The sequence below is a fragment of the Astyanax mexicanus genome, chromosome 7 (assembly GCF_023375975.1).
Source record: "Astyanax mexicanus isolate ESR-SI-001 chromosome 7, AstMex3_surface, whole genome shotgun sequence".
NCBI lineage: Eukaryota > Metazoa > Chordata > Actinopteri > Characiformes > Acestrorhamphidae > Astyanax > Astyanax mexicanus.
This window is the reverse complement of record NC_064414.1, coordinates 22694736-22712122: the sequence shown is the minus strand read 5'-3', so window position 1 is coordinate 22712122 and position 17387 is coordinate 22694736. Positions and strand designations below refer to the sequence as shown.

Genomic DNA, 17387 nt, shown 5'->3' with positions numbered 1-17387 from the left:
ACCATAGTGATAAAATATATATTGCATTTATATGTATATACAAGTCAAAATATCAATACTCCATTTCAGATAAATGGTTGATTTTTTGTTGTAAAATAATGGCCTGAATTGCTTAAAATGTTCAGAATGATATCATAAAAAAAATTATACATAAATAGTCATAGAAATATATATTTTTTATTTTTATAGTTATTTTTAGTGTCAAAAACACAAAATAGTTAGAATAGTCAGTGAAAAAACAATATTGATTAGTACAGCAGTAGAATTTGTATATTGATTAATAAATAGGTTAAAAAATATATAAATCTAAATCATTTTGGAATCTGAAAGTGCTCTTAGAGCAATTTTGATAATATTCCATGAAGCATTTATTGATCTCTGAAAGTTTAGTGGTCAAGTGTTCCAAACTGTTAATTTTTTAATGTTTTCCAACATTTCTATTTGTCCATTCATCAGAAAATCTATATAAAAATATATAAAAAGAGCAATGCTGTGCTTTCGAAATGAGTAAAATGATTGACTAAAATTAAAGCAACAATAAGCTGAACTAAAATTAGTTACTGCTTTCATTTAATCATTAGTTAGCCGTGTTTTTTTTTTTTTTTATGGATGTCTAGATGACTGGCTCGTGATTATGTTTCTTCATGTTTATGAGCATACAGATCACTTATAGTCATTATTATAAGAGCCTAAATTAGGTGTAAATAGTGTAAATAGCTCGATACATAATTGCAGTGATATCTGTTTACTGTAATGGACGAGTAGGGAGGTGTACAATTTGACAGCAGCGATTCCTCGTTTTCACAACAGATCAGCTGCTTCCATGACAGTGCTGTGACTCAGCATGCGTGTGCAGTCCAGGACTGTCCACTCACATCTCTGACACACACACACACACTCACATAAACATACATACAAACATACATACATATACATATGAGTGTACAGATAGAAAGCATATCAAACACAAAACACTGAACACTAAAAGCAATTTAATTTGTGAAAAAGCAGGAATTACCAGAACCAGTACAGAGCATACTCTTGGGCTGTAGATGTTGTATATGAGAATTTGACTGGGCTCCCAGAAACCCTTCAGAAGAAGGTCTTGTTATATAGTATCTAAGTTATAGGCCAATATAGGTCACGATTATTACATGATTTACAAAACCTCAATTATTTTTTCTGACCCTGATATTATCTACCATTCATTTTTTAGCAAGAGTCTGTGGGTTGATATATTAACCTGGTTGTACTGGTATGTCAGCTCTGCTTAAACACAGTCCTTTTATTTGATTTATGTTTAGTTTTAAGTATTTAGTATTAAGTATTTTTTAGGGCTGTCAACATAAACTCATGAAACCATGCAGTCAATCTGGAAACTTTACCTTGTTCATTTTTTTTGCGCAAATTAATCGTGTGACAAAATTGACAGAGCCTGGTGAAGCATCAGCAACTTAATTTAGTGATAAAACACAACAGTGCTTGCTGTTAAGTTCAGAAGATAGATTACTTTTTATTTATGCTTAAGTTTGTGCTCTCTTTCTCTCTCTCTCTCTCTCTCTCTCTCTCACACACTCATTCTCTCTTTTTCTCTCATGTGGTCATGCACACACAAACACACACACACATATGGCTGATGGTACGTTTCCTCTTTTAAAGCTGCACTTTACAATATTCTACTTTAAATAGCATCAAATCTACACCGTTATTACTGTCCCCCTTTTTTTTTATACAGTTAAATACCAGCAAATAATCAAAATTTTATCCATAATTTAGTCACAGAATATTGTTGTGATTAATACAAATTATTATTTTTTTTGTTTAAGGCACCAATAATACATATCTAAGTGATTTTTAACACTGATTCTATTATTCACATTTAAATACACATTATCTAAAGCTTAGTCTTAAGAAAGAACAAGTATGATAAATCATGATTAATTGAGATTTATCACAGAATTCTACTCTATCTGTTATTTTAATCGATTGACACCATTTCAGAATGATTATAAAACCTTGTTGCACTTTAAAAGTGTGCATTTGCTTTTTTTAAATATATACTAGTGAAAATACAGTAGTATACTACTGTGAAAATACAGTAGTATATTTTATCACAGTTATTTTTGGGACAATGCAACAGAATTGATCATTGTGATCTATTGAGTTTTAATGTGTTAGTCTTGATTGAAAGATATTTGGTCTGATTGAAAATCGAGTTTAAAGACACACACAACTCACAACTCGCAAAAAAGCTGCTTGTAAGTTTGTCTTTGAGCTAATAATAGAATTTCAGACGCCTCGGTTGGGTGCAGCCCTCGTGCTGAGCGGCTCCTCGGTGAATCACGCTGATCTGCTGCGCTTCCTCCACGTCTCTGGAACAGTAGTCTGCACTCTCAGGTCTTTCTCCTCACCCAGCCGTGCACAGGTTGCCCAGAGTGCCCTGAGTGCAGCGACTAAATCCATATTTATGCAGATGAGAGGGAGAATGGGCAGGGGGTGGCAGAGGGAGAGGAAGGTGGAGGAGGAGGTAGTGGCGCTGGTGCTGCTGGTGGTGGTGATGTGTGTGTGTGTGTGGAGATGGGGAGGAGGGGGTATAGATTCTACTCGAAAAAGTACAGAAGACAATTTGGCGCGGCATTTTGTTTTGCTCAGCCTGGCCGCTGTGCCAGGAGATGATTTGAGTGTTGGTTATTTTTCACAAGAGTATGTGATTGCACAAAAAAGTAGACGCTAAACAGAGGCAGATGGTGGCAGATGGGGGAGGTTGGAAGAAGGTGGCTGGGAAACCTGGAAATCTATACTGCCGTACTGGTGTAAAAATAACAGAGCACAGCCTGAGCCAGCGAGCCAAGTTCCAGAGATGCAAAGTAGAGGGGGATTAAAGAGAGAGGCAGAGAGAGAGAGAGAAAGAGAGAGAAAGAGAGAAAGAGTGGAGGATGAGTAGAAGAAGATTTCTTTTTTCTTTAGGGTTACAAAAGTGGAAAAAAAAATTGAAGAGTTTTACTAACTGAAATATTTTGGCCTTCGTTGGATCTTCTCGAGTGTGTAAATGAGAGTGAATGAGTCACGTCAGCTTCACTCTGCATTGTGCTCCATTAATGACAGTTTGTTTCATCTGACTGAGCTCAAGCCGGTTAAGATGTCTCCTGCATCTTAATTGTTTTAAATGTTTATGCATCACAAAGAAATGTGACTAAAGTTTTACTGAGTAAAATTGCATCATTTTTAGTACAATTGAAAAAAAATGACAACACACTAAAACAGGCTATGTATGTGATTCATTGTCCACATGTAGCCTGAAGCATAAACATTCGTGAATGAAACTGCAAAGGCATATTTAGTTTATGTATGGTTATATGCCTTTAATATATGTGTTCAAATGCAGGAGCACAACCTCTAGAGGATTCATATAAACACTTCAGATTTAGAAAATACAGTGAAATGCAGCAGAAATGCATCAAACACAGTCGCAGCGTAATGTTGTTAATGCTGTGTTCACGTTACTAAGCTTAAGTGACTTATGGGCTGTGTGAACAGGTCAAATTCGATCTTTTCAAATTTCAGATTTTAGTCAATTTCATCTTGAAAACATCATAAATATAAACAGTCAGAACAGTTTTCATGTGTCTCACTCTGCTGCAATCTTTGTAATTCCGCCAGGCAATAATTTTCTCTAGTTAAACAAGGTCAGGCTCTAATCTCTATGAATGGGAAGAGACCAAAATAGTCTAAACTAGGGGTCAATTAACTGTTTCAAAACATTTTAAATTGTAATAAATACCTGAATCATTTTTCTGTATTGTTCGGGTAGCTGCGCTTACGCAGATCTCCTTTACATCAGAATCAGAATCAGAGAATTTTAACCAGTGATGAATATGCAGATACAGATTTATAAGGCTTTGAAAGTAAATGTGAAAAAATAAAAGTGATGTGCTTTGTTTTGTCAAGCTGCCAAATTTTCCCTTAATCATAAGCCTGATATGAATCTGTTTTCTTGTGATGCCACAGCCATAGGTCAGTAATTATTAGAACATTATGGGCAATATTTATATATATATTGGCTGTGTAGCAGATTTGACATTTAAGTTATTATTTTTTATTGTTTGTCGTCCATCTTAAATCATTTATTTCCCAAAGATAATAATATCGGGTCTTTTTGTAGTGCATTATGGTATTACATTGTGATATTATATTTTTTGTCTTGTCATTTGTCTTCAATGGCTAAATATTGAAAAGAGACTATGTAGATGAATGCAGGATAATTGTGGTGGTGTTTTCTTTCTCACATAGTGTGTGCATATGTGAGTGTGTGTGCATGTGAGTGTGTGTGAGAGAGAGAGAAAGAGATGGTTGCCCGGCCAAGATGGGATAAGCTGATGGAGGCTGTGTGTTCCACTGCCCTGCTGGGGAGCTGTGCTGGTGGAGCCGCAGGCTCTCTGTCCGCTCCCTCTGCAGCCGGCCTTGCCAAGGGCCCGGTCCTGGGCGCAGCAGCCGTGCCACATGGCCGTCCGAGCGGGGGCCTGTTCCACCTCCTCCCCGCCTGCGGCTCTGGAACAGGGGGGACCCCAACTGGCTCTGTGTGTATTAATCGCATCCCTGCCTGCAGCCGAGCTGCTCACACACGCTCCCGGGACAAACAGCCCCGTTCCTCCCTACAAACATGCGTGTGCACACACACACACACAGCAGTCTTCATGCTTTTCATTTACACATAGATTTAAATAGTGATACAGTGTGATTCCTGTGTAAACCATAACTAAAAGCTTGATCTGTCTCACTTAAAAACAATACGTTTCTTAGATTTTACCAAGTTGAAAGCCTCTGGATTATAATCAAGAAAAAGATGGATGATTACAAGCCAACAAACCAAGCTGAACTGTTTCACCAGGAGTGGCATTAATTTATTCCAAAGCAGTGTGTAAGACTGGTGGAGTCTGAAAGCTTTGAATATTTTCTGTTATTTTAACCATTTCTCATTTTCTGCAAATAAATTATTTAAATTACAATATTTTTATTTGGTTTTGGGAGAAATGTTGTCTGTAATTTATAGAATAAAACAACAATGTTCATTTTACTCAAACATATACCTATAAATAGCGAAATCAGAGAAACTGATTCAGAAACTGAAACCTATTTTTTTCCAGAGCTGTATATATACATATATATATATATATATGTATATATACATATATATTATTTGATGTGATTTGACACAAGTGTCAAAATGTAAAACAAGTTTAGAGGTGAATGTGTAAATGCTCACAGATGACACCAGTTTAAAATGTATATGTTTTCTTAGTTTTACATTAAAAATGTCATATTTTGCAGCTTTAAGCATATGTAATATAAGTGTCAATAAAGATAAGTTCTACTAGTAAGACAGTTTTCGTTAATAAAATATATCATTGGAAGTTAATTAAGGGTATTTAAAAAAAAAACTACAAAGTACTTACGGCTCTATATGCAGACTACACTGAAGATTAGCTTAGAGAGGACGTATGCCCCAGGCCGCACTAAAGATTAGGTTAGTGAGGACACTTGCACCTCTGGATAAACTCATAACAGACCAGAGCAAACCAGATTAATAGCCCAGCACTGGATGTCCATGCTGGACAGATGTGCATATAAAAAAAAAAAAGATATTTGGTGATAATTATATCACTGTCAACCATTATGGGACCAACTCAAACCTATGATTTAATGACAGTCGTTTCCAATCAGGCATATAGAATGTATTAATATTACTATCTTAAATATTTCTGGTGAGAACTTTTTCCTGATAGTTTATTTTGCTGTTTATTAGAACTTAGCGAATAGACTCTGCAGTGATAGTGGAAAATTATAATTATTTCCATCCATCACTAGTACAGAAGCTGTATTCTGTGTGACAGTGGTGTTCTCCACTATGCTGAAATGGAAGCCTGTCTTTTGCCATTATATTTACTGTATTGTTTTATTTGATGGACACTGCTTCTCTTAAGTAATTGTTGGTATACAGTGGCCTAATGGTCAGTGAAGCAGGGTTGGGACCGGAAGGTTATTGGTTAAATTCCCTTGATGGGCAGGAAGTGAGGGCAGGAGAAGCACGTCGACAGTCACATCAGAGCTACCTTTGCTCCTCGGATGCTGAGGTAGCTGCTCTCTGCTTCAGGTGTGTGCTGACACCCTTTTAATAGTGTTAGTAGTGTCTGTGCGTATTTTTCAAGAAACTACATCTTTTCCAGAAACTGATAACCTTCTTGTAAAACTAGTTTCCAGCTTTTAATTTTTCTTCAAAACTATTTATTATCAAGAATCCAAAATGGAATGATCTCCAAAAACTAAATTTTTTCCAGATTTTAGAAACTAAATATTTTCCAGAATTCAAAAACAGAATATTTTCCAGAAATAAGAAGCAAAATATTTTCCAGAATTTATAAATAGAATATTTGCAAAAACGCAGAAACAAAATATTTTCCAGAATGCAGAAACTGAATATTTTCCAGAATGCAGAAACTACATTTTTTCCAGAATTCATAAACATAATATTTTCCAAAATGCAGAAACTAAATGTTTTTTTTCAGAATTCAGAAACTGAATATTTTCCAGAATATTTTTAAGAATGCCTTTGTGCAGATATCTGTGTATGTGTACAGTTTAAATATAATATATTTAGTAAGTCATTCTATTAGTGAGAATAATTGATATTACATTGTGCAGCTTGTGGGAGAACTCGAGGAAGCGGCTGCAGTTTTGTGCATAATTACATTTGGAGTTGTGTTTGTCAGATGTCGCCCAGAAGGCTGTGGCTCTACATTGAGTGCCAGAGCGCACGAGCACGTCCTGCTCCCCTAATCAGCCTGCGAGAGACGGAGGCCGATGTTGACTCGCACGGGTCTACCTGTTCTTAAAGATCAGAGAAGAGACATCATTATCACTCGACTCGCAGCATATGCTTAACTGGCTCCCAGCCAGCCAGGCTTGTCATTAGTCAGACATATTAATCAGGAAGCTCCCTCTGAAGAGCAGCCTCTCTGTCCTACGCCTGCCTCGCCACCCCAAACCAACAAGGTGTGTGTGTGTGTGTGTGTGTGTGTGAGTGATGGATACTGGGATACTGGCCCATCAGCAGAGCTTTGATCCAGCGGTGTGGAGGTTTGTGCCGCTGTCTGCAGCTTCCAGCACGTTCAGATGGAGTGACCACTGACCCAGGCTGTGAGCACAGCGGACACTTCAGCAGCTTTTATCAGCGAGCAGCTTTTTGGCTCTTTCACAGATGTAATGTGTTTTGAACGGGTCTGTGAAGTACTGTAACCAGTACCTGCAGCTTCCTGTCATTATGCATTCATTAACAGTAATCACTCAGCTGTGCGTGCTTGTGTGTGTGTGTGTGTGGGTTTGTGTCTGTGTGTGCAGTGGATTAAATTTGCCATAAGAAACAAAAGCTGGTTCTTGTTGGAATGCAGGACAAGTTGTTTTATTTTTTTATCACATTGTGCAGAGATCTGCTTTTATATCAGATAAACAGTGTTTCCACTCCCTGACAACAACAGCAGCTCCACCTACCTCACCTACCATTTACTATAAAAGTGTGCAGACTGAATACATACAATAGAACAAAGATGGTAGGGTACATATGATAGTGTGTGTATGTGTGTATATTGCACTGGTGCAAGTGTATCAAGTACAGCAGTGTTGCTTTCCTGTCAGCTCATAATAAACATTGTACCAAAAATAGTCAACTACTTGACAATATCTGATTTATCTGTTTTATTTCTGTACAATTTCAAGCCACATAAAATTGAATGTGTACAAGCTCCAAAAACGACTGAAACTCAACAACTAGTCACAAAACTAGGAACACTAGCAATTAATGCCTGGCAATAGTCATAATTATTGTACAAATTATGTCCGACACATTAATCAGATTTCTGTCTGATCTGACTGGAGATTCACATGTCAACCAAGTGTAAATCATTTTGAAAAAAAAACAGTCTGAACATTTGCCTCCCAGCGCTGGGGTCCTGGGTTCATGTCTCTAGTTTCTATGTCTACATGGGTTTCCTTCCCTGGAGAACCTTTTCTCCTTAAAGATCAGAAAAACTGGTGTATGTATGGGTGGGCATAAATATGCATGTATGTATGCATGCATGGCCAAATATGCATGTGCTGGGTCAAGTCCTCAGTTGCCAATGCAGTTCTACAGGTGGACGGTTGTTTCTGGTGAAGAGTACGCTGTTCACAATTGGCTGTCTCTTCTTACTGGTGTGTCCTTGGGTGCCTAGAAAGGCAAAAAGCTATATAAGTGTAATTGTAAGTAAGTAAGGTTTACATGCATGCTGAGCTGAAGTTCTCTGTGCAGGACGATGAGCTAAATGTACAGGTAAATGTTGGACTGTATTAGTAAGATAGAATTGTGACTTTGTATCTTTACTCACTTCTTCCACATTGCACAAAGTGTGTGTGCACCTCCATAGAAGCCAGGAATCTTAATTTTTTTTTTTTTTTTTTTACTTTTTACTTCTGAACTCCTCTACCATTCACTTTTTTACCATTAAAATCACATGAAGTTACCAGGTATAAATGTAGTTCAACATTCCGCAGTTCTCACGAAACTTGTGCTGCCCACTTCCCCAAAACTACATAGTGCAGTTTCTGGCATGTTGAGCCAAGAGATGCAGCAATAGTGGTGTTACTCTCCCTGTTACATGTCAGTGGAGCATTTTTAGTGATCTAAAAAAAAAAGTATTTTATTTGACAACAGAAGCAAAAGAGAAACAGGGGTGTAGACCAACACTTCTCCAGGAGGAATACAACCAGAAATGATAAATGACGACAAGGAGGGGCAATATATTACACTGTAATGCTTTCATATTTACATCTCAGTGAATAGGTCCAGCCTTAAAGAGATGTACTGTAAGTAGGCAGGACCTGTGCAGTGACTCTGATTGGCTAATCTTCTGCCTTGGGGTGTGCTTTCGAGGGAGCTCTATGATTGGCTAAACTCATCAGTTATAGACGTCAAATCTCTTGATGCTGAAGTGGATCAGCTGTCCCGATTTTCCCGATTACTGCTTGTTCTCCCCGTTCCTTCTGTTCCCCTCCTCCCCTCGTATCCGTCGCGTTCTTTAGGGTTTCCGGATGCAGCCCTGTTTGAAAGATCCAACAAAATGGAACAGCCTTCAGGGATGTAACGGCTGAGTAGTGCAGCCTTTTTCGGCTGCAGGCGAGGCTTAGGGATAGCAGACATGTATTCTGGATTTTCAGCTTAAGCCTTCTGTACTTTGGGCCTGTGGCTCCTCCCTCTGAAATGTAGAGTTTTTATCATTTCTCTGTGTTGAAATATTGTCATGTTTTTAATATTTCTTCCATGCTGTCTTGAGGATACTCAGTGGCCAATAGGGAACTGGTCTAGTCTTCCCAATGGCCATTCCATCCCTGACTGGTCACCAAATAATCACAGATTACAGAATGCTCAAAGAGCACAGACACACTGACATTTGTAGAGTAGCTAATTCATTTTTTCAGTTTATGCTCCTTCAAAAAAGCATGTATCTGTCTTTAGCAAAAAAAAAAAAAAAGAGAAAACCACAATAAGGTAAAAAAAGTAAAGAAGTATAAAAAGTATACATCTGATTACTGTAAGCCTGACCCAGAGTCTATGCTATGCTATGATCGGATTACCCAAAATAACCCAAAATATAACTTTCTGCAGTTATCAGTTAAGTACATGTAAACGCTCTCACTGTGATGACATTGGGACCTGTAAAAGGAAGAACTGTTGTCTGTCTTTTCTATTGTTTTTGAGCTTCTCATCTAATTCTGGTAAAGCAGGCAGTATAGTGTTCATGTGAAATGTATAATCAGTCCACATCAGTTCACTTTTAGATACCAAAGAGATGTATCTCTCAGCTTGTCCAGGAATGCATGTGAACAGCATTTCCTTTACTTGTGTCTCAAAGCAGGAAATTCCACTTTCTTGACTGTGAGCATTTTAAAACACTTTTTAAAACAGATTGTGTTTCTTAGAACATGTAAAATGATTTAATATAAACAGCTGAAAACAGTCAGAAATGTGAATTATACTGTGTGTATTTTATTCATGCAACCCACTGCTAGTTGAGGGTGTACCACCACCCACTCACCACCAAAATATCTGACCAAGATCAGAGCAGCTCTTCTATGAAAGATGTTCTGTGGGCCTCTAGATCAAGAACTAGAGGATCAGTAACACAAACACTGTGGCAGTAAATTGACTACAGTTTCCAGTTGTACACAAGCAAGGTGGACCTACAATGTGGGCCAATATATATATTTAAAAAAATTGCTTACAGACGAGACAGATGGGTATAATTGCGTGTTTTTTTGTGTGTGTTTGTTAACAGGTGCTGGAAGATAATGATTATGGCCGGGCAGTAGACTGGTGGGGTCTGGGCGTGGTCATGTATGAGATGATGTGTGGCAGGCTGCCCTTCTACAATCAGGACCATGAGAAGTTGTTTGAGTTGATCCTCATGGAGGACATCAAGTTCCCGCGGACGCTGTCGGCTGATGCTAAATCTCTGCTTTCAGGCCTGCTAATCAAAGACCCCAACAAGAGGTGCCAGCTGAACCCACCTCAACACACACCGACCTCAACACACTTAACCTCACCGATCCTGATACTGCTAACATGAAATTGAACAGAATACTGCATGTACTACAATCTAGAAAAATATAAATGTAATTTTTTAACCTGACCATTGGAAAAAAGGTATACTTAAATAATGTTGGAACCACTAATTTGTTCTTAATTACTACTTGTTTGTAATTAAAATTAAATAGAATTTGCACTTAATATTTACTGAGTATACTAATTGTTATTTTTGCCACTATTTAATACAATTTAAGTATATTTGTGAGCTGTCCAACTGAACATCAAAAACACTTACACTTACATACATACAACTGAAGTAAAATGTTTAAGTCTGTTTTATCACAGAGTTTTAAGAAAAAGTTAATCAGGACAGGTTTCATTTTTACAAGCAACACAAAGTTAAGGTTTTGCTTGCAAATTTAATTGAAGTACAGTTTTATTACAGAAATATAGGCGTCTAGGACACATTGAGTAAAAGTATAGTTTTGTAAAATTATATTTTATATGAAATACATTAACTGTACAATATTAAGTACATCATCAGTACAAAATTAGCACAGCCAAATAAAGTATATTTAAATATAGATTAAGTGGATAAAAATGTAAGTATAAGGAAAAAGGTATTCTTTAATTATTTTGCATGTAGTTTAAGTGTATTATAATTATATTTAAATATATTTTTTCACAATATTGCAGATTTTATTAGTTTTAATATAGAACAGATTAACCATGTTTAGCAGTATGAACAAATAATAAAGTCAGGTGTAAAAAGCTTCACTGTCTGTTTCCTGTTCTGATGGGAATACAGTAGTTTTTTTTTTACTTTACTTTTTAATCCAAATAAATCTCATACCACCCACTGTTCACAGATACATATGCAGTTTTAAGAAAAAAAGCAGACGTCTCTTCCTAAAGGCTGTTTTTTTTTTATTATTTTGTGTGTGTAACAGACTTGGCGGAGGTCCAGATGATGCTAAAGAAATTATGCGACACAGTTTCTTTGTTGGAGTCGACTGGCAAGATGTTTATGATAAAAAGGTAAAAGTACATTTTTGAGAATTTCATATGCTTTAAAAAGTCGTTTTGCTATTTGTCTAGTTGTCTATTTGTCTATTTCTAGCTTTTCTCATATCATTGATTTCATATGCTTGCATATCAAAACCTTATCTTATTTCTTTTTAATCTTATATTTTTAATCTTATTTATCTTATCTTATTTCTTTTTAATCTTATATTTTTAATCTTATTTATCTTATCTTATTTCTTTTTTTTTTTACATTGTGTCCATATTTTGTGCCAAATAGAAATTTATAATGAATAAAAAATAGATTTCTTGTAAATTACATGTAAATAAGTTCAAATAATGCAATTCCCATTATTTTTAGAGAATATACTTATGCTTGTATTATTGCATCATTACTGGTAATTTATAAATACACAATAGAATAAACAAATACCAGGAATTATGAATTTATTGGCGTCAGTTTCACAAAATTTAACAACCAATATACGTAAATGCAGGTTTATATTATTAATTTGATTAGTGCCACCACGTGGAGGAATAAAGCTGTGCATTTAATTGGGGGGGGGTGAGTCTGGGGGAGCGCCTGTGTTTCAATAAAAATATCCATATTTGACGCCATGTATTGATAATGTATAGCAAATAAAAAAAAGAAACTATATATTGCAATATCAATACTTTGTCCCACTTTGTCCCTCTGGAAATGGATGTTTTATTATTATTAAAACATAAATAGCCACGGTATATAGTATAATAATGCCAGTGTCACTTTATAAATGGGTATTTTGATTACTATAAAATAGGTGCAATACAACACTATATAACTGTATTTTCACCATAGAATTAGGTGTAGTGTAACCAAGGAAATAAGTGTAGCAGAATCTTGAACAAAGAAAAAAAGTGTAAAAAACTGTCATCTATTCTTCTGTACTGTATATCAGTTTTGCTGTAGTTTATGTAGAAATGAACTGTACTCTAGCAGGAGCAGATTATGTCTATATTTCATTTTTTTATTTTATTCACATGCAATTTTACGTTTAAGTTAAATTAGTTTTACTTTAAAAAAAAGTTACTTTTAACCAAATGCTACTAAACTTGTAAGGAAGAGGTGTAAGATTTAGTTTTGACCATTTTCATCATATCTGTCCCACCATTATAACATTAGACAATGTTAAAATAAGGAATAATCCTAATTAAATGATAGTAATTCCACATTCATCATTCATTTGTTAAATAAACATATTATATCGCATATACTGTAATGTTCTTGTGTGGATTGTCAGTGAATGGTTCTGTTGCATTAGTCAGATACGCTGATACGCTGTCTGCTCCCCCCCAAAACTGAAATCACCCCCAAAGGCACAATAACCACAATGACTGGCAGAGCAGGTGCTGTGTAAAAGTCAGAGGTGTAAGATTGGGCCCTCCAGCTTCCCGTACTGCATGCTGTCTTACACCTGCACTAAAACAGGTGTTCTCTGTTTTTCATCGCTCTCCTGTTCTTCACTTCCTTCCTCAGCTGATACCTCCCTTCAAGCCTCAGGTGTCGTCAGAGACGGATACCAGATATTTCGACGAGGAGTTCACGGCTCAGACGATTACAATAACCCCCCCTGAAAAATGTGAGCGCACCCCTGACATTGTTATCCCTCGCGCTCTCTCTTTTCTGCACACACACACACACACACATATACACACACACACGCATATTGACTGCCCCTGCCGTAGTGTACCGGCCTGTATTGACACATGCAGACCATAGGGATGGAAGCTGTTCTCAGACCTGAGAATAAATAACTGCTGCGATGGTCTGATGAATGTGGCTGTTGCTTTTTTCCACATGCTTACAGCTGTGCAGGCATGCGCTGCCATGTGGATGCTGCTATACTCCTGCAATCGCATTATACAGCAGCTCTGATCATATACCCTCCTCTCACTTCTCAAAGCTCTTAATTACAAATCACAACTGCAAGCTGAAATCAGGAGCAAGGATTTATTTGCAGCTCAGCTTGATCTAATTCACTGCCAAGCAGACTTTAATTACTCGTTGTAACATGATTCTGTTTGTTTATTTATAATGTGCAGCTACACACTTTACACACATTACACATAAACACATTGCATAAAACATACAATCATACAGAATTATGATTAGTATGTATTAGTATTAGTGTGTCTGTTGAAGAGAAGCTGAGGCAGCTAAAGTTCTAATCAAGAACTGATTATAAAGGGAGACATCAAGCATTTGGCTGTTCTTTATTTACTTACATACAACATGTTTCTACATTTTATGTTTTTATCTTTTATTTTTGGAAATATTATATTTGATGGTCTCGTGTAAAGGCATATACAGTTCAAGTCAAAAGTTTGCACAAACCCTTTTCTACATCTCCTTCAATGTGTTTTCTTTCTTTTTATGATTTTTTTTACATTGTAAATTAAATGTTAATATTGAAGACTGCATTAAAGCTATACAGAAACAGAATTATTAATAATAAATAAACCAGAATATGTTTTATACTTATATTCTTCTTAGTAGCCACATTTTAGTATTTTAATCTGTGTCTTCATGAGGGAGAGTCACCTGGAATAGTTTTCTCAGCATCTTGAAGGAGTTTCTGGAGGTGCTGAACAATAGCTGCTGCTTTTTCTTCCTGCAGTGAAGCTCCAGCTCATCCCAAATCACCTCAAATGACCATCTCAGGTGATCAGGTTTAGGTCAGATTTGTGCAATTCCATATGTGTCCTTTAATAGTTTTCTTTTCTTTAAAACTAGATTAAGAAATAAAGCAAAAACATTAAGTGAATCTTTAAAACATTGAAATGTTGACTGTATTTTAACCATTTTTCAGGAGAACCAAGTGATAGTAAAACTGAATATTAGTGAAAAAAACTGCTCAAAAATTGCATCTGTCGGTCAGCATTAAGCAGGGATTCATTTAACGTCATTTAATGTCATTTTTGAGTTTTTCTGCTTTCAGTCTGTTAGTTGTTCTTTACTTTGTTCGTTACATTTTCATGTTAAATTAACAAATTTAAATCCAATTGATATATCATTGATATCATTAATACCATTTAAATTGTTGTCACCTCCCAACTACTGGCTTACATTTAACAGGAAAAAAATCAGCACATTTAGACAGTGAAGCCCAAACTTCTGTTGTGTTTGACTGTCTACTCTGAGCACTTTGGTAAAGTCATGTGACCCAGCGCTGTTGTGTGTGTGTTTCCTGTGCAGTTGATGAAGACGGAATGGACTGTATGGATAACGAGCGGCGGCCGCACTTCCCTCAGTTTTCTTACTCGGCCAGTGGGAGAGAGTGAAGCCCCTCACAGCCAGCACTGCCTCATCCTCATCCTCACGCTTTACCACTGGAACACGGACTACTGCGTCCTCTGCTTCTCCACACTCAGACTTAGCCTAAGCCCCTCCCCCTCCTCCTCCTCCTCCACGGGGTACTCCCTCATCGCTCTCTCTCAGCAGGCAGCAGAGGGCACCAGGACGGGACCGGGTTGAGTTTTAGGGTAATGGGGTAGATTTAGTTTTTGCACGTTGGGCTGGCCCGGGGTCCGGCCCGCTTAAACAACGTCCCCGGCAGCTTCAGCCCCTTCGGGTGGGCTGCCAGGTGGGGAAGAACTGTGCTGTTTATTTTCTTTTGTGTGTGGATTAGTTTTTTGTTGTTGTTTTTTTTGCTTTGTGATGTTTAAATGTCTCCTTCAGTGGGAGCAAAAAGCACTGAAGCTGCACACACCCTTCACTCCTTCACACACCCTTCACTCCTTCACACACCTTTCACTCCTTCACACAACTTTCACTCCTTCACACACCTTTCAAACTGTTCACACTATTCCATTTCAGATCAGAGAACCAGCATGGCTCCAGATTCACATCAGCGTTCAGACTGAACTGCTGCTTATATAATACTGTATTCAATATCTAGTACAGTGGACTGTCCCCCAGTTCTGTACACACATACACACACAGGGTACCCACACACACACACACACACACACACTCTGCTGGACAGGTCACATCTGTGCTCAACTCAGTAACAGGATTAGCTTTATTTCAGTCTCTCTGTCGCCCAGGGAACACCACTGATAATATTACAATTCAGACAGCACTGCAGCTCTCCCTCTCTCTCTCTCTCTCTCTGTTTCTCTCTCTCCTTTTCCCTAGCTCCCTCACTCACTCACTCTCTGTCTCTGTGGTTCACTTTCTCTCTCTCACTTTTTACCTATTTTCTTTCTGTCATTCACAGGGTCTCAGTCTCATTTTTTTTTGTTTATTTACATCATTCTCTGTTTCTTTCATTAGTTTCTCCATTTTGTTCCCTTTTACATTCTTTATTTCTTTCTCACATTACCTTTAGGTACGCTTATATATATATATATATTCACACATATATATATATATATATATATATATATATATATATATATATATATGACCCACACTTACTGATCACATGATCCTCATTCCAAGTACGAGGGCTTTCTGTTCCACACATCATTCCATCATTCACTGAGATAAATCTTCTGTCATTCCATTTAATGGAGAAATTCTAATAGTTACTGATAATCAGTGGATCTGAGGAGATCTGAGGAGTCTCTGCACAGTTCCCGGCTCACTCATAAGAAAACTCTCTAATTGGGCTTAAGGATCAGCATCCTGTTCAAACAGCCAAACAGATGTTCTGACTCCACTTCCTCTGAGTAGTCAGTAATGCAACCGCTGGGGCTGAGTAAAGCCTGCTTTAGCTGATGGAGGGCAGATGCACTGTCGTGTTGTTTTACAATAGGGAATACGGTTTATAAAACCGGGGTTCTGATCATTTATTTATTATTTTCGTCTGTTGTCTGTTTGTCCTCGTCTTTAAAAAAAAAGTGTTGTCCGGATGTTCCTCGTTGGACACAAATGCACCTACAAATGGCTTAAGAATGTAAATTGGGCAATGCAAAGGCCTTCACTTTATTTTGTTTTCTTCTTCTTCCTTTTTATTAGGAATTGTGGTGTCTGTTTCTTTATTTTTGTGAACAAGTCATGGTGAAAACAGCTTGTGAGAGTCCCTTTCACACCATTGTAGCATGGCTGCTTTCTCTGCTTTTTTATTTATTATTATTATAATTATTATCAGTTTTCCCCTTCACCCGTTTTCTGCGTAATGAGTTGTTTTGAGTGTTGCTGAATCGTGTCCTCTGTCCCCATACAAAGGGCTGCACAACCTGGTCCTCTCAAAAACACAAAGCCGCTGCGATGCTCTGGCAGTGGGGAAAGTGTGGCTTTCACTAGCGTATGTAAATACAAGAGCATGGCACTGAGCAGCTCTGTCTAGTGAGACTTAACAATGTGCTTTCTTCTGGCAATTTCCCACGGCTGGCCACGGCGCTGCTGGTTCTGGCCTTTTCCACGGCTTCCTCTCATGGGCCGGTTACTTTAAGCGAGCTGGAAGGCATTGTCTGAGGTGAAGAGCTGGATCTGGAAGTGTGGTAAGAGTGAGTCGATCTGTACGGTTCAGTTTTTGCTTTATTTTTGGTCGTGTCAGGAGCGGACTCTTAAACCGAGCTGAGCTTCTGTTTTGGTATGTTCAGTCCTGTAGCAGCAGATTTCATCATACATCCTCACATTCCTGTATCCTGATTTCTTGTGGTCCAGTCTGGCCTAAGAAGTGCAGAAATGCATTAAATCTACAGTGTGAGGCTCAAACTTTTTCTCGCATCTAAACTAGACAAATTAGAATTTTCACTAGTG

The 17387-nt window shown here is 37.4% G+C and overlaps 1 protein-coding gene across 2 annotated transcripts in view; it reads left to right on the top strand.

Annotated features, from left to right (window-relative positions):
- akt3a (v-akt murine thymoma viral oncogene homolog 3a) overlaps positions 1-17022 on the top strand; it is a 179187-nt gene extending 162165 nt beyond the window's left edge. For both annotated transcript variants that reach the window (XM_007234678.4, XM_049481156.1), the window contains exons 11-14: positions 10365-10579; positions 11566-11653; positions 13155-13257; positions 14874-17022. In XM_007234678.4, the coding sequence (XP_007234740.1) occupies positions 10365-10579; positions 11566-11653; positions 13155-13257; positions 14874-14959 (492 nt within the window). In that variant the 3' untranslated portion in view covers positions 14960-17022. The remainder of the gene's footprint in view (positions 1-10364; positions 10580-11565; positions 11654-13154; positions 13258-14873) is intronic.
- Positions 17023-17387: the final 365 nt, after the last annotated feature.